The sequence below is a fragment of the Myxocyprinus asiaticus genome, chromosome 3 (assembly GCF_019703515.2).
Source record: "Myxocyprinus asiaticus isolate MX2 ecotype Aquarium Trade chromosome 3, UBuf_Myxa_2, whole genome shotgun sequence".
Classification (NCBI taxonomy): Eukaryota; Metazoa; Chordata; class Actinopteri; order Cypriniformes; family Catostomidae; genus Myxocyprinus; species Myxocyprinus asiaticus.
In genome coordinates this window covers 24,761,840-24,788,294 of record NC_059346.1, presented here as the reverse complement: position 1 = coordinate 24,788,294, position 26,455 = coordinate 24,761,840, and the positions used below count along the sequence as shown (strand labels likewise).

The 26,455-nt window shown below is 38.4% G+C and overlaps 1 protein-coding gene across 1 annotated transcript; it reads right to left on the bottom strand.

Annotated features, from left to right (window-relative positions):
• Nucleotides 1–581: 581 nt before the first annotated feature.
• LOC127424893 (ATP-binding cassette sub-family G member 4-like) lies at nt 582–25,114 on the bottom strand. The gene is made up of 15 exons (XM_051670430.1): nt 24,727–25,114; nt 19,881–20,118; nt 11,572–11,689; nt 10,981–11,113; nt 10,308–10,358; nt 7,608–7,753; nt 7,352–7,475; nt 7,090–7,204; nt 5,804–5,949; nt 5,605–5,703; nt 4,766–4,934; nt 4,483–4,583; nt 4,228–4,386; nt 2,646–2,764; nt 582–2,314 (listed from the first exon to the last, which is right to left on the bottom strand). Exons 2-15 carry the CDS (start codon nt 20,107–20,109, stop codon nt 2,089–2,091), a joined length of 1,935 nt encoding a protein of 644 aa, XP_051526390.1. The 5' UTR covers nt 20,110–20,118; nt 24,727–25,114; the 3' UTR covers nt 582–2,088.
• Between the last annotated feature and the right edge of the window lie 1,341 nt (nt 25,115–26,455).

Genomic DNA, 26,455 nt, shown 5'->3' with positions numbered 1-26,455 from the left:
GTTTGAGAAATAGATGCCTCACGTGTCCTCAGCTGACAGCTTCTTTGAATTCTACCTGCTCAACACCAGTTTCATGTACAACAGTAAAGAGAAGACTCAGGGGTGCAGGCCTTATGGCAAGAAATGCAAAGAAAAAGCCAAGGTTAGAAAAACAAATAGAAAAGGTTAGAGTGGGCAAAGAAACACAGACTTTGGACAACAGATAATTGGAAAAGAGCATTTGTGGGATCAGCTAGACTGTAAGCTGTGTGAGAAGTGCCCGACAAGACCGCCACATCTATGGCAAGTGCTACAGGAAGCATGGAGTAAAATGTCACCTGAGTATCTGGACAAACTGACAGCTAGAATGCCAAGGATCTGCAAAGCTGTCATTGCTGCACGTGGAGGATTTTTTGATGAGAACTCTGAAGTAGTTTAAGAAGTTCTGAACATTTTTTTTCAAATTGTAATAGTAATTTTTCACATTATTAATGTCCTGACTATACATTGTGAACAGTTGAATGCCACTTTGGTGAATAAAAGTACCAATTTCTTTCCATAAGAGCAAAATCTGTACATTATTCCAAACTTTTGGCCGCCAGTGTATACTTTCTTGTGTATATACTCAAGTTATTAGTATTCTTCTATATATAAGGAGACATAACACATAGCAGGACTCAAAAACATTGAGTCAGTTGTGAAGATGTTTGCATTGCATTGCTGTATTGAGTAGCCTGGCTAGGGAGTATAAAGCAGGGAAAAAAGGAAGTGTATATATATAGGTGCAAACAAGAGGCATGTTCATAAGCAGCACACCACACTACTGAAGATGCATAAAATCTCCATCCAGAATTCCATGTTTTTCAGGACACACATCTTGGGCCAGTTGTGTCACTCATTCGACAGTGCAGCTAACTGCAAATGTTGAGTCCTGAAATCCTCAGCAGTGCAGTTTAAGTGTACAGAAAACAGTCGCAAAGAAGCAGAAAGTGTTTTCATGTAAGAATATAACAAGGTTCAGCTGTTATTGGACAGTCTTAATATCAGACATCAGGATTGTAGATCATTTTCTGACATTTGATATGTATCATTCATGGGTAAATGCAATAAGTCAGTGGAGCTTTGTGATCAGCCCCAATTCACGTTGAAGTCTTTTCCTTTTTGGTCACTGTAGGGAGCTGTTTGACTGTTGAAGTTCAAGGTAAGATCCCTTCTTATGAAGCTGAGAGAGCCTAACACAAACTACTCTCTCAAGCGACCACAGAGGCAGTTGTCAGAAAATTCAAGGTAAGAGGACAGATTTAATTCTGGCAGCCAAAATGTTTGTCAAGCAAGATATTTCAGTTCCCTTTTAGAAAAAAATTACAGGCAGTTCACATCAAGGGCACTTGCTGCAACATTGCCCAAATGGTTAGATTTAGGCTGACATGGATTCTTGAGAATTGCCATGAGACTGTAAAAGTGTTCTTTAAAGTGTTCTTTCAGCAGGTCATCGCAGGAATGGTAGCATATTGTTCTATAAACTCCTGCAGAAACTCAGAGAATTGGTGGGAAGACTGGCAAATTGAAAAGACATAATGGATTTGAAGATACGCTGGTTGGACATTTCGTATTGTCCACAGTATCCTGACCAAACTCAGCACAGTTCTGGGTTCTACTGCTTGCATGTTCTAAGGTGCCCCCAAGCATGCAGTGCACTCGCTTCCAAAACACATACAGTTCTTCAGCTCAGTCTAAATGAAAGTCATTAACAATAAGACAATAGGACTATCCCACAATCTGATACAAAGAGACTTATTCACATGTTGGCTCATGTCCAATTCACATGCTATAGAGTGCTGTCATGGGATTGTCATTGTTATTACATCCAGTCCTGTCGACAGAGACTCATGCTTCTAAGTTCAAAGTCACATCAGTTTACAATGCATTTACAATGCTTAACTGAATGGAATAATACATTCAAAAATTATAGTAAACGAGTCTTTATTTACTATTATATACTTATTGGAGGATTAAAAAGTCAAGTAACAAAAACAGAGAACAATGTTGCACTGCCACTTGTGAGTGTGCAGACTGTGTGTGTCTGTAATATTACATGTAGCCCTGGCTCTAACGCTCTGACTTGACCTTATAGCGCAGAACTAGGTAAGTGGCAAGTCTCAGAACTAAGAAGAAGACCCCCAACACCATGAAGTCCACATAGAGCTTTGCATCCTCCACATCCAGCAACTGCAGGACCTCCTCCGGCTTTTGGAACTTACACACCACGCCGGGACACTCCAGCTCTGAGCGGTTCATGCCGTAGATGGAGAGGATTACCCCCTCAAAGCCATACCTGTGAAAGAAGAGGGCACATTCTTCAGTGTGTGGGTGTGAGAACCTGTGGCATCAGTGGCAATTCTGGCTCACCTGGGTAGATGATTTGAGTTTAAAGCAAATGATCACAAGAAGGTACGACTCAACTGGACTGATAAATTTAGATAGGTGGTTTCTGCCAGAGCATTTGACCCACAATAGTCACATAATTATCAAAGATACAAATAATGATTAATAATTCTATTAATTAAAAAAAAATTAAAAAAAAGTTTTTTTTGGAATTTGTATTCAAAATCTACTTGGCTCAAAAATCAGTTCGAATGGGCAGGATTTTATGGTTCTTGACCAACCTGACATATGACACATAGGAGCTCCACTGAAGGTATTTAGGAATGGTGTCAAAGTTGACGAAGAAGCCAGAGAACAGAAGAACTGGGATGGCAGAGACTGGACCTACAAATGTGGCAACCTGAAATCAATGCATATTTATAGAGTTAGTGGATGGTCAATGTATGTTAAGGTACTTTCTGTGTTTTAAAATACACATACTGTATATATTGTATAAAAGATGACACAATTAATTTTTCTTTTTTTTTTTTTTCATTTAATCATTGAGCTTCTTGCACTTTATTGAAAGGAGAGCTGAGAGAAGACATACAATTATGGGAAAAGAGGGACAGGGAATGGAAGCAAGCCAGATTCAAACTCCCACTGGCTACATGAGCACCACAGCATAATACAGTGTGTCAAGAGCATGTGCACTAACTGCTAATCTATTGATCTGACATGAGGGTGTTTAATTACTATGTACTGCACTGAAGAAAAAAAAATTATTTTGTGGTGAAGTAAATATAGCAGAAAAGATTAAGTACTTTCTACACTGAATAAGTTAATTTAAGTGTGAACTTGAAAATATTAAGTAAATTCTACATTCAAACATGTAAAAATTTATGCTCTAGCTTAAATGTAAATATTATTTATGATTGTTTGTTATTTTTACAATGTGTCATCATGTATTAATCTTAAAGTAGAAAACCTTGTCATATTTTTGTCTGATAATTTGTGTAAATTTCACTGTTAAATAAAATAAGTAAATTTTACGTAACTTTTTGAAGCTGGTGTTCCCAGCATGCCCTGGGCTTGAATAATGAATGAGCTTGCATGGATTCACTGTTTACAAGTTTATTTACAATGTTTTAATTGTTAGTTTGTTATTACATATAGTTATTTCTTTTTTTGTGCAGTTTTACGTTCATTTTCTTCTCAAAATTAATCGTTCATGATCAAAAAAAGTTTTTGTTGATTGTCACCGTCATGGTGTTTTGTGCACCAAATGATATATCTTGTTTCTATCGCCCAGTATTGCGGGGTGATGTTGTCTCATTGACTGCATTGAGTGTCCCTGTATGTCATGTAGTACATGATTATACATGTTTTTGAAAGGAAAATTCAAAATGTGACATGTTCTAATAAGATGTTTATTTAATATTATGTATATCATATTTGTTATTACATTTTCAATTAAATTTACTCTTTAATTTATACTTTAATCAATTTTATGTCATAAAGTTAAATAGATTTTACTTAATTTTATACCATTAAGATTTATTTAGAAAAACTGTGTACAAAAACTTGTGAAATAAAAATTAAGTAAATCTTACTAGTAATTTTTTTTAAAGTGTGTAGTATATTTAAATGCTATAAGTATATACAGTGGAGATTAAAATCTGTGATTCAAAATAAAAAATTTCAATTCAACTTTGACTCAAATTTTATGCTGATAATATAATTTGTAATAAAAAAACAAACGGTATAAAATTAGGAAAATTCTATATGGAAGTATTTTCTATGGTCTCAGACTTTTGAACCCCACCTTACTGTGCTTTATATTTTAAGTGCACTTTTGTATGCTACCAATACTAAATCCCATACCTGCAGTGAGGTGGACGCAGCTCCAATGAGAAGCCCCAGAGACTGAGCCACTAGGGCAGTGGAGGTGGACAGTGCCATAAACAGCAGATATCTGCCTGCCTCTGGAGGCTGCGCTGTCATCCAGTATACTATACTGCAGTACATTATTGGACAAATTATCTGAAAGAAAGACAGAGACTGTTTGGTAACTAAGATTCTCACATTCAAACATTTGTATATACATCATACAGTAAGAAAGGTATTCAACAAAAATACCTGGAATGGAATGTCAGCCATGGTCTTAGCCAGGTAATATGCCTTGAGGCTGTACCAGTAATTAAGATGTTCCCTTAGGAACACAGGCATCTCTAGTGGAACTGCAATTGAAAGACAAAATTTTTTGCGTCAGAGCTTAATTAAATCCGATCCTCTCAATCAAACCAATAAGAGTGATTATGATCCATTACAACCCCAAACAGAGTAAGGTAACAACTCAAAATGTATTTTGCATGCTCAAAAAGCCTCATGAACACCCCCACACACATAGAGACTTCCTTACATGTCAGGACAGTGGGCATGAGTGCAGCAAACATGAGAAACAGCATGGAGAAGAAGAGGAAACCAGTGTTGTTGAACACTTTGCTGGCATCATTCCCAATGTTCAGGTACAGCAGACCAATCAGCACTCCAATAAACAGGTGTGACATCACCCTCAAGTGAGTTAATACCTAAACACACATCGACAACATTGCTTTTGGTTGCATTTTTAACAGACTGATTTCATACATTACAGTTTCTTGTTTTGCACTGCATTATTGTCTCTCATTTCACTGCCTAGTTGTTCCATATCTGATCTGTTATCATACTGAATCAGTATATTGTAAACATGAATATAGGCACTAGTAAGGGCCTTGATCCACTAAACACTGGGACACTGATGACTCAGTTAACTGTGACATGATTATGAGGTCGCACATTCAAATGTAACTGTATAACACAGCATGAACAATATACTTCTGGTATCATTTGTTTTGTTTATTCTACATCATCATTATAGCTGGTGAAAGCCAATGTTCACTGGTTTTTACCATGCATTATAGGAGTTTCTAGGAAACAAACATGTCAGTGGAATGATTCTGACTATGGGACAGCATAGAAATGTCTGACACCCTGGGAAGTGTACGTGTAAGACTGTAAAAAGTAGTAACATTCAAATGTTTTCTTAAGGAGATATTTCTACCTGATGTAACCGTTATAATGACGTTTGTTGGTGTAATTTAAACAGGCTGTAGTCACGTTAAACAATATTTTCGATTAAAAAGAGTTCATTTAGACGTGAGACACATTTTTCAGTTATCTGACATACTTAACTAGGGATTGTTTTGAGACCATCCTTACCATGTCCCTGCATATAGTGATGAAGGTTCTCTTGAAGAGTATGCAGAACTGTGTGAGGGAACTGGTGGCAAAGGTGTGTTTCTCAATATGGCCTGAATCCTGTATGAATACACAATAACACAAGAGGTGGGTGGATCAGATCCAGTTAAACTGATACACAGACAGATTTTGTGTGTGAGGGTGTGTGTCCATCACTCACATTATGACATTGGGAGGGACAGGATGTTGTGGGGTCATTCTTGTCAGTGGAGTTCTTCTTGCCTTCATCTGAACACAGTCCTCCCTGGACAGCCTCGAAGAGCACGTGGTTCAGATCACCGTACTCTCCTGAAGCGACCTCAATTACTGCCAACAGAGAGATAGCAGAATTCCTACGCATGATGACTGATCAGCTGATAGACAAGAGGAGCCCGAAAAGACTGCATTGTTCCCTAAGCCACTCAGTAACATTTGATATAATATATTAATACATTATTAAAGGTATAGTTCACCCAAAAATTTAAATTCTCTCATCATTTACTCACCATCATGCCATAACAGATCTGTCTCACTTTCTTTCTTCTGCTGAACTCAAAAGAAGCCTTTATGTGCTTTTTGGAGTTTTCAAATGTTAGTACCCATTCGCTTGCATTGTGAGGATCTACAGAGCTGAAATATTATTTTAATATTTGTTTGTGTTCAGCAGAAGAAAGTAAGTCATACACATCTGGGATGGCATGAGGGTGAGTAAATGATGAGATAATTTCCATTTTTGGGTGAATTATTCCTTCAAAGGTGAACTGTGTCATTTCTGCACCATTAGTGTCACCCAACGGAATTGCAAAAATAACGTCTCCCAGACATTCCCCCTGTTTGTCACTGGCCGATAGTCTTATCCCAAATTCATGCCATTGGAGCCAATTTTGTTGTGTTGGGCTGGTCAGGATGCTCCAGCACACAGAGCAATATTTTGATTGCGCCAAAGAGCCGCAGTGTTTACACTAGGTAAATACATGTTTAGGTTTCACTGGCTCTTTTTTGTCTCAAACAACTGATTAGCCTCTCTGCTGCCCCCACCAGCTCTGGAATGCCTATGGTGTTTATATGATTTTACTGCAGATTAACAAGTAGAAATGTGGTATGTTTGTCTAAAATTTGTTTATTAAATTTTGCGTTGAATTGCTTCTACCATGAGGGGATGACCTGCCTTATGTTGAATAAAATAGCTTTTTCTAGACCACTGATTTGACTGGAGTGTTCATGTCATGTGAGTTTACATAATTTTAAACAGATTGCTTAAAAGTTCTAATAATTTCTTACAGTGTTAAAACTTTTTTAAAGATGAAAATGTTTAATTTAATTACTTTTAACATATCAATATAAAAATATACTCTTATTTATACATAACAGCTCTGACAAACTACTGCAAACAAATGCTGCAGTAATCTATATTTATTTCTATATTTCTCTCTCTCACACACATACACATATACACATTAGACCTACTAAAGTCTGCAGGATTGTGGTACGTGGGGCAGTGGAGTCCAAGGTTCTTCAGGTAGGGGATAAGGTTCGGTACAGTCCCCTTATATATGCACTGACCTTGACTCAGGATATAAAGCTACAAAGAAAGACAGACAGAATTCTTAAAGCTTTAAATATGAACATGAACAAATGTGCACACACTTAATACAATTCTTTCATTCAAGGAATCCATTTTCATTGTATAATTTTAGATTGTAGCAGTCTTAATAAATAATGCGTTCACCTTGTCAAACATTTCAAAGAGTTTAGCACTGGGCTGGTGGATGGTACAGATGATGGTTCTTCCTCCCTGAGCCAGAGATCCCATCAAGGATACCACTTGGAAACAGGACGCACTGTCTAGACCACTAACACAAACACACATACTCATTTGAGGATATTAAAAGGAAATGTTTGGTAAAGAACTAATATTTCTGCAAGCATGCATCATTTCCCATCAAATTTTGAAAGAATTATGGAAATATTGCTGCTGCAGGTACCTGGTGGGTTCATCAAAGAACATGACAGGAGGGTTGTTGACCAGCTCTAGAGCGATAGCCAACCGCTTACACTGGCCACCTGACAGAGAGACAGTACGAGTGTGGGCACACTCCTGTAGTCCTAATGCGGTGAGAATTTCATTTACCTGTCACACATGATATAATTATTTAACTAAAACAAATACACAATGTCACCATGTACTGTAACTTTATAGTAGGGCTGGGAAATTTAACATGTTAATTTCTGTGATTAATAGTTGACAAAGTGTTAAAAGAAAAACTGAATTAATGCAGTATCGGTTTTTTTTTTCACTACCTAAAACTTAACTAATAGTTTTCTCCATTTCCTGTAGCTAAAATTGCCATAAACTGTATACATTTCCAGGAGGTACACATTTGACTCGACTGTACATACTAGCACAAAAACTGATTGTGTGGCGCATTTCACGCTTTTGTTCATTACAGTCGATGCATTTCCCGGGCATAATAAACACGGGAGCTGATTTACTATATGAAGAACGGATACTGAGCCAGGTGTGGGAGAGACAGAGGCAAGCTGCCATATCTCTTTGAATCGTCCAAAAACGCTCACTCACTGTAATCTGAACCAGTCAGTGTCAAAAAAACGAGGAGGTAAAGTAACTCAATCCTTTGATGCCTTCATCGCCCACCTTCGGGAGGTCTTCAAGCTGCCAATGTGGTCCTACGATGCTGCAGTTCGTTTGGAGGGGTTTTAAAAGCCACCTACCACGGCCACTAAGCCAACACCTACGCCTGCTACGGCTACCGAGCCAACACCCACGCCTGCTATGGCCACTGAGCCATCACCCACGCCTGCCACGGTCAACAAGCCAACGCCCATGCCTGCCATGGTCAACAAGCCAACGTCCATGCCTGCCACGGTCAATGAGCCAATGGCCACGTCTGCCACAGTCAACGAGCCAACGGCCACGCCTGCCACGGTCAACAAGCCAACGTCCACGCCTGCCACAGTCAACGAGCTAGTTCCTGAATCTGTGTCCGTCCCAGAGCCGGCGTTGCAAGCCTCGTCCATCCCAGAGCCAGCATTGCAAGCCTCGTCCATCCCAAAAACAGCTTTCATGACTGCTCCAGACCTAGAGGATTTTTCCGTCCCCACAACTGTGCTCATGGCCGTTTGGAAGAGGAGGAGGAGAAGGGCTCCTACTCCCCAGTGACTGCCAGTGTTCACGGCCATGGAGGTCGTTCCCTTATCACTGCCGCTTTTCAAGACCACGGAGGTCGTTCCTCTATCACTGCCTGTGCTCATGACCACGGAGGTCGTTCCCCTGTCACTGCCAGTGCCCAAGGACACAGAGGCCGTTCCCCTGTCACTGCCTGTGTTTACAACCACAGAAGTCATTTCCCTGTCACTACCAGTGCCCACGGCCATGTTTCCCAGTCGCTGCTTCACCCGCTCCTTCTCCAGCAGCTCTGCCCGCTCCTTCTCCAGCGGCTCCGCCCCCTCCTTCTGATACTCCTCCTCCAACATCTCTTGAGCCGCTTACTGCTCCAACACCTGCGGCTCTGCCTCCAAAGACTCACTTCCCTGAGCCTGCTGCGGCTCTGCCCACGTTGCATCCTGCAGCACTTTCTCCTGAGCCATCTACTGCTTCATCCCCTGCGGCTCCGCCTCAAAAGACTCAATTCCCTAAACCTCCTGTGGCTCCGCCCATTCTGCCTCTGGCTCCTCCTCCTGAGTCTCAAGTCCCTGCTCATCCAGCAGCTCCACCTGCTCTGCCTCTGACTCCTCCTCCTGAGACTCAAACCTCTGCTCCTCCTGCGGCCCCACCCGCTCCACCTTCGGCTCCGCATCCTGAGACTCAACACTCCGAACCATCTGTGGCTCCGCCCCCTTACCCCCTGTCAGTTCCATCCTGGTGTCCTGATCCTCCGCCAGTTGCCTTCCTGGAGCCTCCTCCCAAACTGCAGGACCCCTCTCCCTGCCTGGAGCCTCCTCCCAAACCTCCAGACCCCACTCCCTTCCCTGGCCTCCTGATTGTCCACCAACTCCTCCTTGGCCTCATAATCGTCCTCCGGATTCTTCCTGGTCTGTCACATCCCTTCATGTCACCACTCCTTCATGTTCATTGACTCTTAGTTTAACCCCTTCATGGAACTTTTATGTTGTAGTTGTTCCGCACACTACAATTTCCAGCAAGTACCATCATCATTAGTTTCTCCATCAGTGTTCACAGCTGTTCCTCATACTGTTAATTCCCATGCCTGTATATATTCCCTTGTGTTTCCTCACTCATTGTCTAGTCTCGTCCATTGTAGCATTGAGCTAAGTAGTTCCTTTGTTCATCAAGCCTTGTGTTATTTGTATTTGTATATTCGTCATCTTCTTCATTAAATACTGCATTTGGGTTCACTAACTTCTCTCTCTCCTTGTTCATTGCTGACACATACATGTAAGAATTTGTTCTACATTAATTTTTCAGTTTAACTTCTCCCTCAAATTGTTATGCTGATAATATAATTTGTGATGGAAAAAAATAAAAGCTATATTAATTTATAAAAATGCTAAATAGAAGCATTTTTTATCGACTCAGACCCAACAGTGTTATATAGAGTATAATAAATGTATACTCTACATAACATTTTTAGAGTCAACATACAACATATTTAGAGTCTGAATATATAGTGGTGCCACAATAAGGACTGAAAAAGTGCACTTACCAGTTCTTTTTTCACTTCCATAGTTTCATTAAGCTTGAGGTTAGCTGAGACCTACACAAAACAAAGAAAGATTAAATTAATCTGTAATATATGGGAAAAAGCTTCTTGTGCACACACACACTCACAAGCAGACACCAGGTTATTGTTAATGAAAACTTTTATAAAGATGAAAACAACAGTATCAGTGAAAAAGTATTTTTGCCTAAAATAAAAATAAACATGGGAGTTTGCAAAAGAACAAAATCAAAACTGAAACTATAAATTTGCACTAAAATATAAATCAAAACTCAAAATGACAGAAAAAAAATGACTTTTCTCAAATGTTATTCAGATTTGTTCATGTTTTCACTGAATGTTGGATGGTCTGAGTTAATTAATCTCTCAAGTCTTCCTATGAGTGTTTTCTGTCCAATCACCAATTAAAAAGCAGTCATGTAATTTACATGTAAAACAACAAATAACAATTCACTTATGGCATTTTCTTATAAAGTGTTGTGTGTGTCATTGTACGTAGATGGAACAATTTGTGATCATTATAAGGAATGAAAACAAATACTAACACTGAATTAAAATTTTAAAACTGTCATTTTCAACACACAAACAAAATAAAAAACTAGATACATTTTCGAAACTGTAATAACCCTGGCAGACACGCACGCACAGTGTCTCTTACCATCATGGCCTCTCGTGTTGTGAGGTTTGGCAGTAGCATGTCATCTTGCATGATGTAACATGACATTTTCCTGAAAGTGCGGAGGTCACGGGGTCGTCCGTTTACCAGGATCTGACCTTTCATGCCTGTCTCTCTGCAGAGAGAGAGGGACAAGGGATCAGGAATCACCTTATCTTTAAGGAATATTCCGGGTTCAAAACACATTAAGCTCAGTCGACAGTGTTTGTGGCATAATATTAATTACCACAAAAAAAAAAAAAAAATGTTTACTCGTCCCTCCTTTTCTTTAAAAAAAGCAAAAATCGAGGTTACAGTGAGACCCCATTCACTTCTATTGTAAGTGCCTCATTGGAACCCAGAATTTTGCTTTTTATTTTTTTCAGAAAATGAGGGATGAGTCAAAATGTATTTTTTGTGGTAATCAACATTATGCCACAAATGCTGTTGACTGAGCTTAACTTGAATTGAACCTGGAATATTCCTTAATGAATGTATAAACAGAAATGCTGGGCAGTGACATGACATGAATTACTGTTATAAATAGTCTTTCTTTCACTCTCTCTCTCTGTGAACACAAACATCCATTCTCACCTGTAGCCAGCAAGAATGTTCATGAGAGTGGACTTGCCCGCCCCTGAGGGTCCCATGATTCCGATAAGCTCTCGACTGCAGAACTTTCCGGACAGACACTTCAAAAGTGCCTTATATCCTGCACACAACATTTTCACACAATCATGATTACTGTGTTTTAAGACAGCAACCATCTTGCCAAATGAAATCCACAATGGAGTTAGTTGCCATCAAAGAAATATGGGCTTGAAAATATACTGCAGTATTTATGTACATACTGTATATATATATATATATATATATATATATATATATATATATATATATATATATACACACTACATACAAAACAAAAGTTTTGAAACACTTGACCGAAATGTTTCCCATGATCTTAAAAATCTTTTGATCTGAAGGCATATGCTTAAATGTTTAAAATTAGTTTTGTAGACAAAAATATAATTGTGCCACCATATTAATTTATTTCATTATAAATCTAAAATGTAATTTAAAAAAAAAAGTTTCTGAAATTGATAACTTGGACCAAATAATAAAGAAAAGCAGCCAATAAGTGCCCAACATATAGATGGGAACTCCTTCAATACTGTTTAAAAAGCATCCCAGGGTGATACCTCAAGAAGTTGGTTGAGAAAATGTCAAGAGTACATGTCTGCAAATTCTAGGCAAAGGGTGACTACTTTGAAGATGCTAAAATATAACACAGTTTTGATTTATTTTGGATTTTGTTTAGTCACAACATGATTCCCATAGATCCATTTATGTTATTCCATAGTTTTGATGACTTTACTATTATTCTAAAATGTGAAAAAAAAAAAAAAAATTATAATAAAGAATGAGTAAGTGTTTCAAAACTTTTGACGGTAGTGTGTGTGTGTGTGTGTGTGTGTGTATATATATATATATATATATATACACACACACAAAATCTTTATCTGTGAGAATTTTGCTCCAAAGCAGCATTTTGTTCTTGTACAAGTATATTATTCATTATAGAAGAATATTAGGCCTAAAGTAACTTCCAAAAAAAAAAAAAAAAGTTTTACTATGATCAACAGAAATGTATTATTTATTAATAAAAAAAATGCAATTTCAACATATTGCCCAATATAATATAATAATGATCAATGCAATACATTGCATTATTATCCAGATACACTGCAAACTATTAAACATAAGAAACAGAACCACCTTCTGATCAAGCATTCTGTATATGTACTGTAAAAGTACAAAAGTAATTAATTTGGGTAGCATAAAATCTTAGTACAGCCACAGAATAAACATTTGCTCCTCGTGAAAGATGAAATTGCCACAGGACACAACTACAATACCTTGGACAAATGCAAATGTGGGTGGTTTTATTCAATGATAATGCAGCGTTTAGGGGTAGGGTTAGGGAATAGAAAACATTATTAGCTCAGTTAAAATAGAAGTCAATTGAAAGTTCCTATGATGATGGGAAAACAAACGTGTGTGTGTGTATGTGTTGTTATATTTTGGGTGAGGGTATTAGTGGACTGAGTCATACAAGTGACTCTTATCTCTGCCTCAAGAGGGAGACAAGAACTCGGACTGCTACTACAACTCTTGTTTGTTTATGTTATATGTTGTCCTCCACTTCCTCTGCATGTCTCTCTATATTTCAATCACAACCCTGAGTCATTAGTAAAGTGCTCTAATTGCTATCTCCCTCTCTTTTCCTCCTTTCCATCTCCTCTCCATCTCTGTGCTTCCATCAAGGAATGAGATATGAATGATAAGTGAGAGAAAAAAAAGTGAGTGACAGGGACAACAACCTTACATCATCAAATAACTTTCTGGATGTTACGCTGCATACTAATGATTTAGCATTAAGGTGTGCGTGTGTATTAAATGCTGATAACTCATCCAAAATTTATATGCCCTCCATCCTGATGTAACTAATAATTCCTAAAGACAGATTATGCACATGCTGACGATGTGTAACCTGAGCACCACTCATCCTCTTCTCTGTCTATGGTGCGAGTTAAAACCAAACACCACTGCATGAGCTCACTTATATAGGTCTGTATTCTGAAGATGAGCTGAACGGGGATCAGTATGAGAGTGCACTTGAAAGCTGAAACACATTTAATCAATAGATGCATCCATGCTGTCTGTGGCTATGTGCAGGAATAAGGAAGAAGGCATCCATCAATCTACTGGTAATATGGTTGTGGGTTAGAGACAAGAGTATTTTCTTAAGGATTACACCTACAGATTGAAGTGTTGTGAGGATTTCTGAATATAAATTAGTGGTAAAAGTCAGTGACTAGAGAGTTTACCTTGGTACAGGGCCACAATATATATTTTCCCAATAGACATTAAAATGTTTTAATATCAATATTTTGATGACATAGTAATAATATGTTAATTTTATGTCAATAATACATTAATAGAATGCAAATAATACAATTTTGCAAAAGAAGAGTTATAGCGGAGCTAGAACTGTTATTGCTGTACAAACTGCAGGGTATGAATGAAAATTATAACACTGATTGAACTGTACAGTGATGGACTATGTACAATTCTCACATCTCTCAGTGTTTTGATGAGAGGATCTGTAAACATTTTTAACCTCTAAGATTTACACCCCAAAGGAAAAGCACAGAATCACACATTTTGCAATAGAATGAGCTAGTAAACAGCTTAAAGGTGGAATGTATGTGAAATGAATGTGATGAATTCAAATTAAATTAAATATTTGCTGCAGTACAAAAATGTCCTTGAATTAGTTAGCTACAATTCACTACAGAAACCATCAAATGCAGAGACAGTCCCTCTGGAGTGAACAAATACCTTGTTATAAAGCATAATATTGAAAAAAAATTGCTACCGCTCCTGCATGGGCATTAACTATAACTCTACCTACCCCACAGGGTTTATTTGCATATGTATTGATATTGTATAACATCTGTGTCAGGCATGTAGACCGATCAGCCACAACATTAAAACCACCTGCCTAATATTGTGTAGATCCCCCTCGTGCTGCCAAAACAGCGCCAACCTGTATCTCCGAATAGCATTCTGAGATGCTATTCTTCTCACCAAAATTGTACAGAGTGGTTATCTGAGTCACCGTAGACTTTGTCAGTTCGAACCAGTCTGGCCATTCTCTGTTGCCTCTTTCATCAACAAGGTGTTTTCATCTGCAGAACTGCCCCTCACTGGATGTTTTTTGTTTTTTTCACCATTCTGAGTAAATTCTAGAGACTGTTGAGTGTGAAAATCCCAGGAGATCAGCAGTTACAGAAATACTCAAACCAGCCCGTCTGGCACCAACAATCATCCATGCGATTAACTAATCAGCCAATCATATGGCAGCATTGCAGTGCATAAAATCATGCAGATATGGGTCAGGAGCTTCAGTTCACATGAACCATCAGAATGGGGGTAAAATTTGATATCAGTGATTTGGACCGTGGCATGATTGTTGGTGCCAGACGGGCTGGTTTGAGTATTTCTGTAACTGCTGATCTCCTGGGATTTTCACACACAACAGTCTCAAGAATTTACTCAGAATGGTGCCAAAACCAAAAAACATCCAGTGAGTGGCAGTTCTGTGGATGGAAATGCCTTGTTGATGAGAGAGGTCAACAGAGAATGGCCAGACTGGTTCGAACTGACAAAGTCTATGGTAACTCAGATAACCGCTCTGTACAATTGTGGTGAGAAGAATATCATCTCAGAATGCTATTCTGAGATGTGGGTTGGTGCTGTTTTGGCGGCATGAGGGGAACCTAGAATTTTAAATAAAATTAGGCAGGTGGTTTTAATGTTGTGGCTAATCGGTGTATGGTATATCCCATGGGTTCATACTTTCCAAGGCAACCATTCAGAATTCAGTGCATGCTTATGTCTCAAATGTTCTAAAAGGATGACAGAAAGCAGAACAGGGGATACAAAATTGCAGGAATAGAGAAGATAAAATGTGACAGGTTAACAAGATTCAAGAGAGAGACAGAGTGGAGAGAGAGGGACCTGAGGTAATACAGAAAAAGGAAAAACAACTGAGACGGATCAATAAAGATGAGAGGCTGGGAGTGGAAAAACAAGGAAGAGGCAGTATGACATTTAAGAAGGAGAGATAAATGACAGGAAAGCCACAGAGCAACCTGTACTCAGCCATCAAAAACAATACCATCAGCCTGCACATAACAATTACTCTATTTGCTCTGCTACATTATCATGCAAGGCTTAGGGTCAGGGTGGTACTTATAGGGGGAACAATATGTCCTTCACAATTATATCTTCCACATGCCTCCACATTAAACTGACTGCAAATACACAGCATGTGCAGTGAGTATGATGAGAAAACCAAGGTAGAACAAACCTGGAAGAGCATCTAAAACTTGCATGCAAGCAAATATATTTGCTAATGCAATTTTTAAAGGTGAAATGTGTCCTTTTTGTGCCATTAGAGGCAACACATAGAATTGACAAAAATAATGGCAGGTTTCGAACAGGTTTCTTGAAAACACTCTTCTCATCTGCCATTGTACATTGCTCAAACAAACAGATAGTCCTGACTCAAAGTCACTGTTGATATGTCGGACAGTTCACATTTCACCTTTTACCTTTCAAAGATATAATTCCTCAAAAAAAGAAAACAGGAAGACATTCTCAAATTGACTGTATTTTATAAAGCTATAAAGATATGTAAATGCAGTTGTTGAACAAATATGTCTCATTCTAAAGGTGAGAAAGATTATATCAACCATTTATCAGCATGAGAAGCTTCATACATAAACTGCACAGATGGAACAACAGAGGGACAGTATAATGAGGTATGACCTAATAATGAAAGAATGGTCCATATCCATACTGATGTTGGAGGCACTAACTGGCATAATGAGTCATAAGAAAGATTTAACTTAAACAAGAAACATGGAACAAGCCTCAGGAATAGCCTGCCATCAATGTCACAGGGGTCGTCATTGTATGATTTACTGTATTCCAGCATATATTAAGTGTTCAAGTGTGAAAAACCTCATGATACTATACAATGTTGCATGTCTGTCCTGTGTGTGCTTGGTTTGCGCCATGCGTGTCTATATGTGAGAGTGTGTGAGCAAAGTCCCTTTAAGGTAAGTCAGTTCATTCAGCGACCATCATGGTTACACCCTGGGCAGCTTTTCGTATGTAGATAATAATAAAATGCTACCTACATGAATAGGGAAAGACTGAAATCTCCAAACCTTTTTGTTAGGATTATGTTTCAGTAACATATTTCAGATTACCAATCAAATTTGACAACAATTATATAATACATTTTGATTCTTCAGCTCAAATCACGCTAAAACTGTATTTTTCAGGTTGGTCCAACTGAGTAAGCAAACAGCAAACAGCACCTATCAAATAAGTGATTAGCTGTTTTGACTGAAAAAACAAGCCAAGTTCACCCAGAAAACGATAATTCTGTCATCATTTATTCACCTTCAAGTTGTTCCCAACCTGTATGACCTTCTACTTTCTTCCGCGGAACACAAAAGTACATGTTAGACAGAAGGTTAGGGACTGACTGAGCCTTTGTCACCATTCAATTTCACTGAATGGAATAAAGGATCCAATGAAAGTAAATATTGAGGCTATCAGTACCAAACATTCTGCCTAACAGCTCATTTTTTGTTCCAAGAAAGAAAGAAATTCATAGGGGTTTGATGAGAAAAGTATGAGAGAATTTACCATTTTTGGTGGGATAATTTACCCCACCAAATTCTCTCATCATTTATTCATCCTCATGCCATCCCAGATGTGTATGACTTTCTTTCTTCTATAGAACACAAAATAAGATTTTTTAGAAGTATATCTCAGTTCTGTTGGTCCTTACAATGCAAATGAATGGAGAACAGACCTTTGAAGCTCCAAAAATCACACAAATGCCACATAAAAGTAATCCATAAGACTCCAGTGGTTAAATCCATATCTTCAGAAGCGATATGATAGGTTTGATTGAGAAAGAGATCAATATTAAGTTCTTTTTTGCCATAAATCTCCACTTTCACTTTTTGGATTTGGAGATCAACTGTTTCTCACTCACATGTATCATATTGCTTCTGAATATATGGATTTTACCACTGGAGTCTTATTGATTACTTTTATGTGGACTTTGTGTGATTTTTGGAGCTTCAAATAATTGATATAATTTTCATTTTTGAATGAACTCTCTCTTTAAGTGTTGCAATTTCCACCATTTCTTGTCTTACAAGTGGTCTGTCTATATGGTTTCTGGTGTGGGTGTGGGTGTGTGTGGAGCTTAGCATGCTGGAGGACATGAAGTTAAAGAAGCTGCTGTGTGTGCAATCGTCATCATTCACCAGCATTAACACAGCACTGCACCAGCCTCTCTGCTGCTTACAGGCTAAAATCCATGGAAATGTGAAGAATGTGTGTGATATGCGAATTACAGGAGAAATACAGTAGAAGATCAAGAGCTATGCTCAGTAATGAGATTGTTCTCATCAGTAAAGCACATACAGTAGAGTAAGACCAAAATTCTAAAAAAGAACAATGTCTTTTTTTGTGTGTATAAAAGCATTTAGGAACAAATAATTTATCCTGTAATCAATTTAAACCTTAATTGCATTGTTACTTAGATGTTATATTTCTCCATAGTTCATCATGGAGGGGTGTGTCAGCAATGCATCTTCATTACATCACTGGATACGGCAGAGAGCCTTTTTGTTTTATCTCTTGAGCTACGGAGATGAGAATGAAGATATTCCCAGCATGCCAGAAAAGTTTAACCAAGAAGAGACATTCCCCTAAGACTCATCCAGCCATCAAAAAATATCCTGTGCTGCACAGCGACAAAAACAGTGTACAATGATCAACTGAACCAAAGCAAAAAACATGGGCATTGTAGAGGGAGAGTGTCCTTGTCAATACAGTGTGTGTGGGCTGAGCTCATGTTGGGCAGGTTTAGTTAGGCTGGGCAGTAGACAGCAGAGCAGTGTGCAGTATGGGGAAGTGAATTATTTACTACTGTATATCTAAAGTCTGCTGAGAATAGCAATCTACAGTTCAGGACAGGGTGGTGTGAGTGTGTGTGTCAGCATGACCATGTGTAAGTGTGATTGTGTGAGAGGCTACTAGGAGTAGCTGTGTCCATGTAAATGTGTGTGTGTGTATGTGTGTATCTGTACGTACTTAGCTACACCCCCCCCCCCCCAAAAAAAAGCTAAATGTTTTTGTTTGGGATCGGGTTAGGGTATGGGTTATGGTTAGTCTATAGTAATTATAATTAGCTTTATATAAAAATAATGGAACTCAATGGTATGTCCCAAATTAGATAGCTATACTGTCAGTAAATGTGCATGTCTGTGCAGTGCACATTATCATCTGGTACATTTGTCATGGGCTGGGAAAGATTAATGAAGTAAATAACTGGATACACTGAATATGAGAGCAAAAGAGTGAGAGAATATTTCTTTTGTACTGTGAGGCTGTCAAAGGAAAATAAATCAACACCGTCTTGATTTTTGACACATTAGAAATCTCAAATTGACAATCACACAAGTATTTGTTTCCTGTTAGCACTTACTATTGGCCTGATAACAGATTTTATGCTTAATTTGTAGCATTATTGAAGTTCCTGACTCGTATATAATATATCCTTCTTATCACTTGTTAATATCAATTCTTCTTCAGCTAAAGGGATAGTTCACACAAAAATGAAAATTCTCTCATCATTTACTCACCCTCACGCCATCCCAGATGTGTATGACTTTCTTTCTTCTGCTGAACACAAACACAGATTTTTAGAAGAATATTTTAGCTCTGTAGGTCCTCACAATGCAAGTGAATGGGTACCAAAATGTTGAAGCTCCAAAAGCACATAAACGCAGCATAAAAGAAATCCATACAACTACAGTGGTTAAATCCATGTCTTCAGAAGTGATATGATAAGTGTGGGTAAATCTTCCATTTCAATTTCACATTCTTCTTTTTTTGTTTTAGGCAATTCACATTCTTCATGCATATCGCCACCTACTGGGCAAAAAAGGACTTAAATATTAATGTTTCTCATCCACACCTCTCATATCGCTTCTGAAGATATAGAGATGTAACCTCTAGAGTCGTGGTGATTACTAAAATATTCTTCTAAAAATCTTTGTGTTCAGCAGAAGAAAGAAAGTCATACACATCTGGGATGGTATTATGGTGAGTAAATGATGAAAGAATTTTCATTTTTGGGTGAACTAACCCTTTAAGATTCATTTCAATTTATGCCTTAAAATTTAAGCTTCATCTTACTCTAATCACCAAATAAGCCTCATCATATATTCAAGATATACCTCTCCTCCTCCAGCAGGGGCCCTCGCGAATGGTGTAGGAGAGCTCTGTAAACTCTAAGTCCACTGCTGAACGTCGAGGCAGGTGAGAAAATCGCTGTGCCTCTGTGATATGGTTCTCGACTTTCTTTAAGTGAGTCAGCAAGGCAGCATCTGGTGGGGCTCCTCCTGCACGCTTGGTCTCCTCCATTGGAATGGAAACTGACCCTGGCTCTAAGGACTTCGCAGCCATACCAAGAGCCTGGAAAATAAAGGAGGAAGCAATGATGAGAAATTAGTATAATGTGTAAATAATGACCAACAGTGATTAAACATTTATACCAACCTGATCTCAAGAAAATTTTTACATATTTTATGAGTTGGCTATTTCATATGATTTTGTTCATATGAATTTGTATAATTTCATCACGTGCAAATGCCTGGATGTTAGGGTGACCATATTCTGGTTTTCCAGCATTCTTTTGAATGTCCATGTACTAAAATAATATATTTGATGCCATGAGTGTTCCTTCAATTACTATTACTATTATTTTGAATGGCCATGGAAAATGAAGCAATGTTATAACAATTAAACAAGTTAATTTACCTGATGAACTTTCACCTTTTGCTGACCCTTTATGCTTCGCAGAGCTAATGTATGCTTCTAAATCACTTCCACCTTTATTAGCAACTGACACATAAGAGCCAGCTTTACATGTCAAACATTTTGCTTCCCACGGATCTCGACCTGGACGAAAGCATGGGAATTTTTTGTGCAAATCTGCTGTAAATTTGCACTTTCATTTGGGCATTGTTTCCACTCAGCTGTCATTTGCTGCTATTGTCAAGCAACTGTTTGATGCTGAACACAACAGCGCTTCGGTGTTCGCGGAGAGATTGACAGGTAGGAATTTGGCCAATTGTTGCTGCAATCCTCTTATTAGAAAGAGGGGTTAAAGCAATGCAAATATGCGTGCACACACAATGAAGTATCAGACCAGATGCACATCATAATGCATCTAAAGCTTTTTTAAGGTCCGAAAAAGAGGACATGTCCGGGAAAAAGAGGACGTATGGTCACCCTACCGGATGTGTAATGCGGAAGTAAGCACAAGGTGTCAAGGACATGATGATAAATAGTATGCCCTTACCCAAACCCCTTATCTACACCTAACCGATCAGTAGATTGTATAAACATGACAGGAAGCTGTTATGTGTGACAGAAGCAAGTAATTGTCGCATATTAGATGAAAACGATGTCCAGCAATGTCATTGGCTGTAGTGAAGGTCATACGAATTCATACGAATTAGCCAAATTTAGAAAAGTCATACGAATCCTTACAATTTCGATGTGAGAGTGTTTGTACAGACACAGAAACATAAGATTAAATACATTTGAGTGTTGAAAATGTTAAAGCTTGAAATCACAAAACTGTCCCAAAAATGTACACATGTTCAAAGCAATCAAATATTTTTCATACAATCAAATCACTTCACACACTCACACACACACACATACACACACACACACACACACACACACACACACACACACACACACACACACACACACACACACAGTATGCAAGGGAGAATGTGTCCTTGATATGTAATTAGTCTATGGTAGCCTACATCTGTGAAGAGAAAAGGAGGAACAGAAAAGTAACAAGACTGTTCCTTCTTTTGAAAGGAAACAGTGGGTTTTACCTATTTTGAACTTACTTCAATCATGGTGGTCATCCTTCTCCTCTATGGACATTATCTCATCCTAATCACATTATGTTACTGTATGTATTAATATAATGTAAAGAGTATTCACTTAGGCCATTGGAGTGGTATTAGGAAGCTAATTACATTGCCCTACGGACATCTGGAAAAGTGCTAATTTGAGCATAAAATTGTCATCTCTGTGAAAGAAGAAGCATCTGCTCAAACATAAGGGTTACACCACTTGCAGACAGTCTGAGTTATTAGAGAAAGGCTTGAAGGTTATGGAATTTGATGCCAGCACTTGAAGCATTGATGGAAACCTTTTTTCTCCATTGCGGGGGCAGCCCTCAGAAAACACTTGGATTATATCTGACATGACCATTGGGTTGAACATCTCAGTGTTTAGTATTTTTAGTATTTCTGTACCTTTCAGTAGTAATGCAGAGCTTTTCAGAGCTCAGTTTAACACACCTGTGCAATCCTGTATTAACGTTTAAAACATCTAATATGAGCTTTTTAAAGAATGATCCTCTATTTTTGATTGAAACTATTTGTCAGACAAATTTGTCAGGCAGAATTATTTGGATTCTCACGTTTTCCTGCTGTATGTGGAATGCTGAGGTTGAAATTCCAGAACTGTTGTGAGGAGTAGGGATTCGATTACAGCCTGACAACAGTATTGTGCTGATTCACGAGAAATTACCTGATGACAGATAATACCAAAGCCCTAATACTCCAGCCCCATTTTATAAATGTACTGTATTATATTTATACAAACATTAAAAATAGCCTATAAAATAACAATGACAGATTAATGGGAGTAGTCTGCGACATACAAGACAGAATGCACACACTCTGCAATCAAGAGTTTCGGTCTTGTAAACTTAGTTATATCAGCATTTAACCACTCGTATTCAATGACACTGACACTGCAAGCACTGGACCTAGCAACAGAGGTTCAAACAGTACTGACAGCAATGAGAATGTGGAATCCATATGAGTAATTGTATTTCACATCAATGAGAATGCACTTAGGCTGCAGAAGCATCTAAACCAGTTACGGGATTTCTCAAAAGGATGAATGTTTTTAGTGTTGCCAGCTAACAAATTATGCACTTGTATGATTTAAAATATAAATTTTAATATAATATAATATTAAAAAATAAGATATATAATGATAACTTTAAAGTGTTTGTATATCAGTATGGTATTTTCTATTAAGAAGTGCTTGGCCTATTTTCCATTATGATTCAAGGCACAAGATTTAGGACTGGAGAATCTAACAAAGCAATGTCCACAAAGGCAGTAGTCTAAAATCTAGAATCCTGGTCTATAAATCCATATGCAGTGCTGAGTAATAATGGATTACATGCAATTTGGATTATGTAATCAGATTACAACATTTAAATACATGTAAATGGTTTAAATTACTTTTTAAAATACTCATAATCAGATTATATTTACTTTTAAAATATTACATGATTACATATTTATCAGGCACCAGCAGTAAATTGTTCATAATTTATTATTCCCCTAACTGTTCTTAAAAATAATTTAAATTTAAATTACCGCTGATATAGTCTTCGGTTGCTTTCACACTTGGTTCGATTGCTTTGTCCGAACTGAGTTTGTTTCCTCCCCCCTCCCCATGCCCCCGCTGGTCGCAAATTGATTTTGAACTCTGCACCCCGGGCACCCTGCGACTGTCCATAATTATAGAAACTCTCCCATAAGAAATGCTTGTTAAACTTAAACATATTTCAGTCTGTCATTGATGGAGGGCCTAGAGCTCTATCAGCATCACAGGGAATAACATGCAACTCCCTTCATATATTAATTTACACCATGTACCGTAAATACATTTGTAATCCATGCTTCTGAATTTGTGGACAAAAACAGCACACAAACAATTAGATCTTCTCATGATGAATAATTATGCTAGTAACTAAACACTGCTGATGTATAGCTGTCAAATACTATGTCTACATCATATCCAGAGACCTCTGCTAATTACTGATTCTGGAAGTCTGAACAATAAAATGTCAAACCTGGAAGACAAAAGTTAAAAAAATATATATAAACTTTATTATTATTATTATTATTCTAAATATGAATAATTTTCACCATCTTTTCTGCCATATTGACAAAATATACATATGCTTAAAAATGTGTTTTATGAATGGATGTCATTGAACAAAATTAGTTATTTTTCTGCTAAGGCAGTGATGTTAGGGTGGTAGTCGTATAGTAGCAAGATGAAATACACACCCCAATGATGAGCCACAAATCCTTAAGGGACAAGAACTGTATATTCATCCAATTCATAGGCATGAGTTATCACAGTCACACGTAACACTGATATTCTTCAGTGTCCCCTTGTGTTTCATCTCCAAGACTTATAAGCATGTTTTCCAGGAAACTTCTGTTTTCAATTTAGAGTAGTGATGCCCATTATTGATTGTCCCACTAAATGTGCTCTACATTTAGTGGGAAAATCAATAGGCATCACTACTGATACAGCATGTTGCTTATACATTTGACCAGGGCCGTAGCTAGTGGGTTGAAAAGTGGTAATGATTCTAGGGGCCCACAGGTTCAGGCGGGGCCCCACAATAAATTCTAAACTGTATTTTTTTAATAGGAAAGGGGCCTTGAACAATATACAGTCAGGGGGCCCTGTACCTTGCTACAGTCCTGCATTTGACAGCAATGAATCACAGTCTAAATGTAATATATATTTTCTGACCAGTCCAAGAAAGGCCACATCCTTGCAGAAACACAGTCCAGCTGTTCTAAAATCTGCCATAGATAGGTCACCGCGTCTCTTCACTCACTGGTGCTCTACACCCCAGCACAGATATGAGACAGAATACATAATGACCAGTTATGTTGTTAAGAAAGGGACCAAACAGTCTCTTCATAAACAAAGAAATGTATGAGACTGAAATACCTTTCACATTCCTTATATGTGTGCTCACATTTCTTTACACCTTATTAGCTTCTGATTAAAACAGCTTACATCACATGCCCGGGAGCCTGTCAATGACATCAGACCCATGCAGAACCCAGGATTGTGTGTTTATATAGTAGTCCATCTACAAGTGTTGTTACACACCCACTCACACGCCCATATACACAAACAAAATTACTTGATACATACTTTTATGACGTGTCGAGTTGATCAAGACGACTCAAGGGACTGGCAGCGTCGATTCTTATAATGATGTCCAATGCATGCTTTTGAACTCAATTACATCATATGTACACACAGGATCAAGCAACAGGAGTGGGCACTACAGTCCAGTTAATAGAAAAGATGCTCAGGTCCGTAACACACCTTATCCCGCGGACCGGAGTCGGTGAGGACGCTCTTCTCCTTCGGAAAACCGCTACACACCACAAACATATCGTTCATTGAAAATACACAAATAATTCCCATCCAAAACAAATATAAGAGTCATGAATAATTAAACAGATGCAGCATCCTTGTAAAAACCCCGAGTGGTCATTTCGGATAGCAGATGGAAGGACAAACAATGACTCGACCATTCCGCATCTACAGCAGTCATCCTGTATGCGTTTCCTGCTAGTGCGAGAGTAGTTGAGCTCGTCCTCTCTGGTCCTCTGGATGGTGTACCGCAGTAGTTGTTAACACGCAGTGGTTAGAACATTTCTGGCACGTCCGGCGGTCTGAGGTATACTGGGCGTAACTGGCAGGTTGAAAGGGTTAATCCGAAATAAACCCGAGTTACACACTTGAGCGAGGACATTTAAAGTTGCAGTGATGGATTTGGTTCATGAGTTAGAAAATGTAATTTCCAAAATAACAAGCCAATTCTGGAAATATCGCAAGTGCAAAATTATGTTTTATAAACTCGTGCTGTTAAAAGCGTTGTTTATGTTTTTCTGTACTGAAGACAGATGTAATTGTCCTATACTGTCATGCTTTACTGTTTTGCTAATTTGTGTTGGCAGATGCGTGTAGAGAGCATGATGACATGCCTCACTGGACTGTTGTGGGGTGGTTTACTTAATAAAAAATAAAATAAAAAAAAAATTTAAAAAAAAAACACAACTCTGCAGAAAGTGAGGGCAAGATTAGCATGCAGCCATCCTACGGTCACGGGACAGGTGGGGATATCAATTTTCCCATGATGCAGGAGAAAAGTCGAGCCTCGGTAGCCTGCTCCTCTAAGGGGCCGTTCACACCGATGTCGGTTTTGAGTCCGTCCGCACTGTCTTTCAATTGTTTTCCAGTGTAAACATATCTGAGAGACGGACGTCAAATTTGATAATAGCGCCGCGTTTTTAGACGTCTTGTCAACTTAAAACGAAGTTCAACAGTTAAAAACGCGTCTCGATTTGCGTTTTTCTGTTCTATCGCAAGGACGCGTTCAGTTCAATTGTTTTTCGTGAACACGGGCAAAGGGTTGTTTCCTTTAACGCTGCAGGGGCAGGCCAACGTATGGAAAATCTATTTTTAGAACCCCTAAGGTGGGGGGTAAATTAGGGAAATGGAAAACTTAAACAAAGGGGAATAACAGCCTATCCAGCAGCATGAGAACATTGTGCGCGCGGTCCCTTTAAAGGAGGCACCTGCGCATCCTTTGGTGCTGATGCTGCAGTGGTGGGGTTATTTTCGGTGAAACCGACGGGGTAACTAGCGTTCAAACGACGCCCTATATCATTATTGGCGAGCGCACATACGGTAACTGCTGGAAAACGCTCAACATCATACCACTGTGCCTAAAGTCTATTGCATGCTAACCTAATGTAGGGATGAAGAGAGAAAACGTGTAACCTTTCCCGCAGCATGTATCATGCCTTTATAAAAGGATTTTCAGATATTTTATGCTGAAAGGGTAAATACAACTCCTTATGCATGTAGC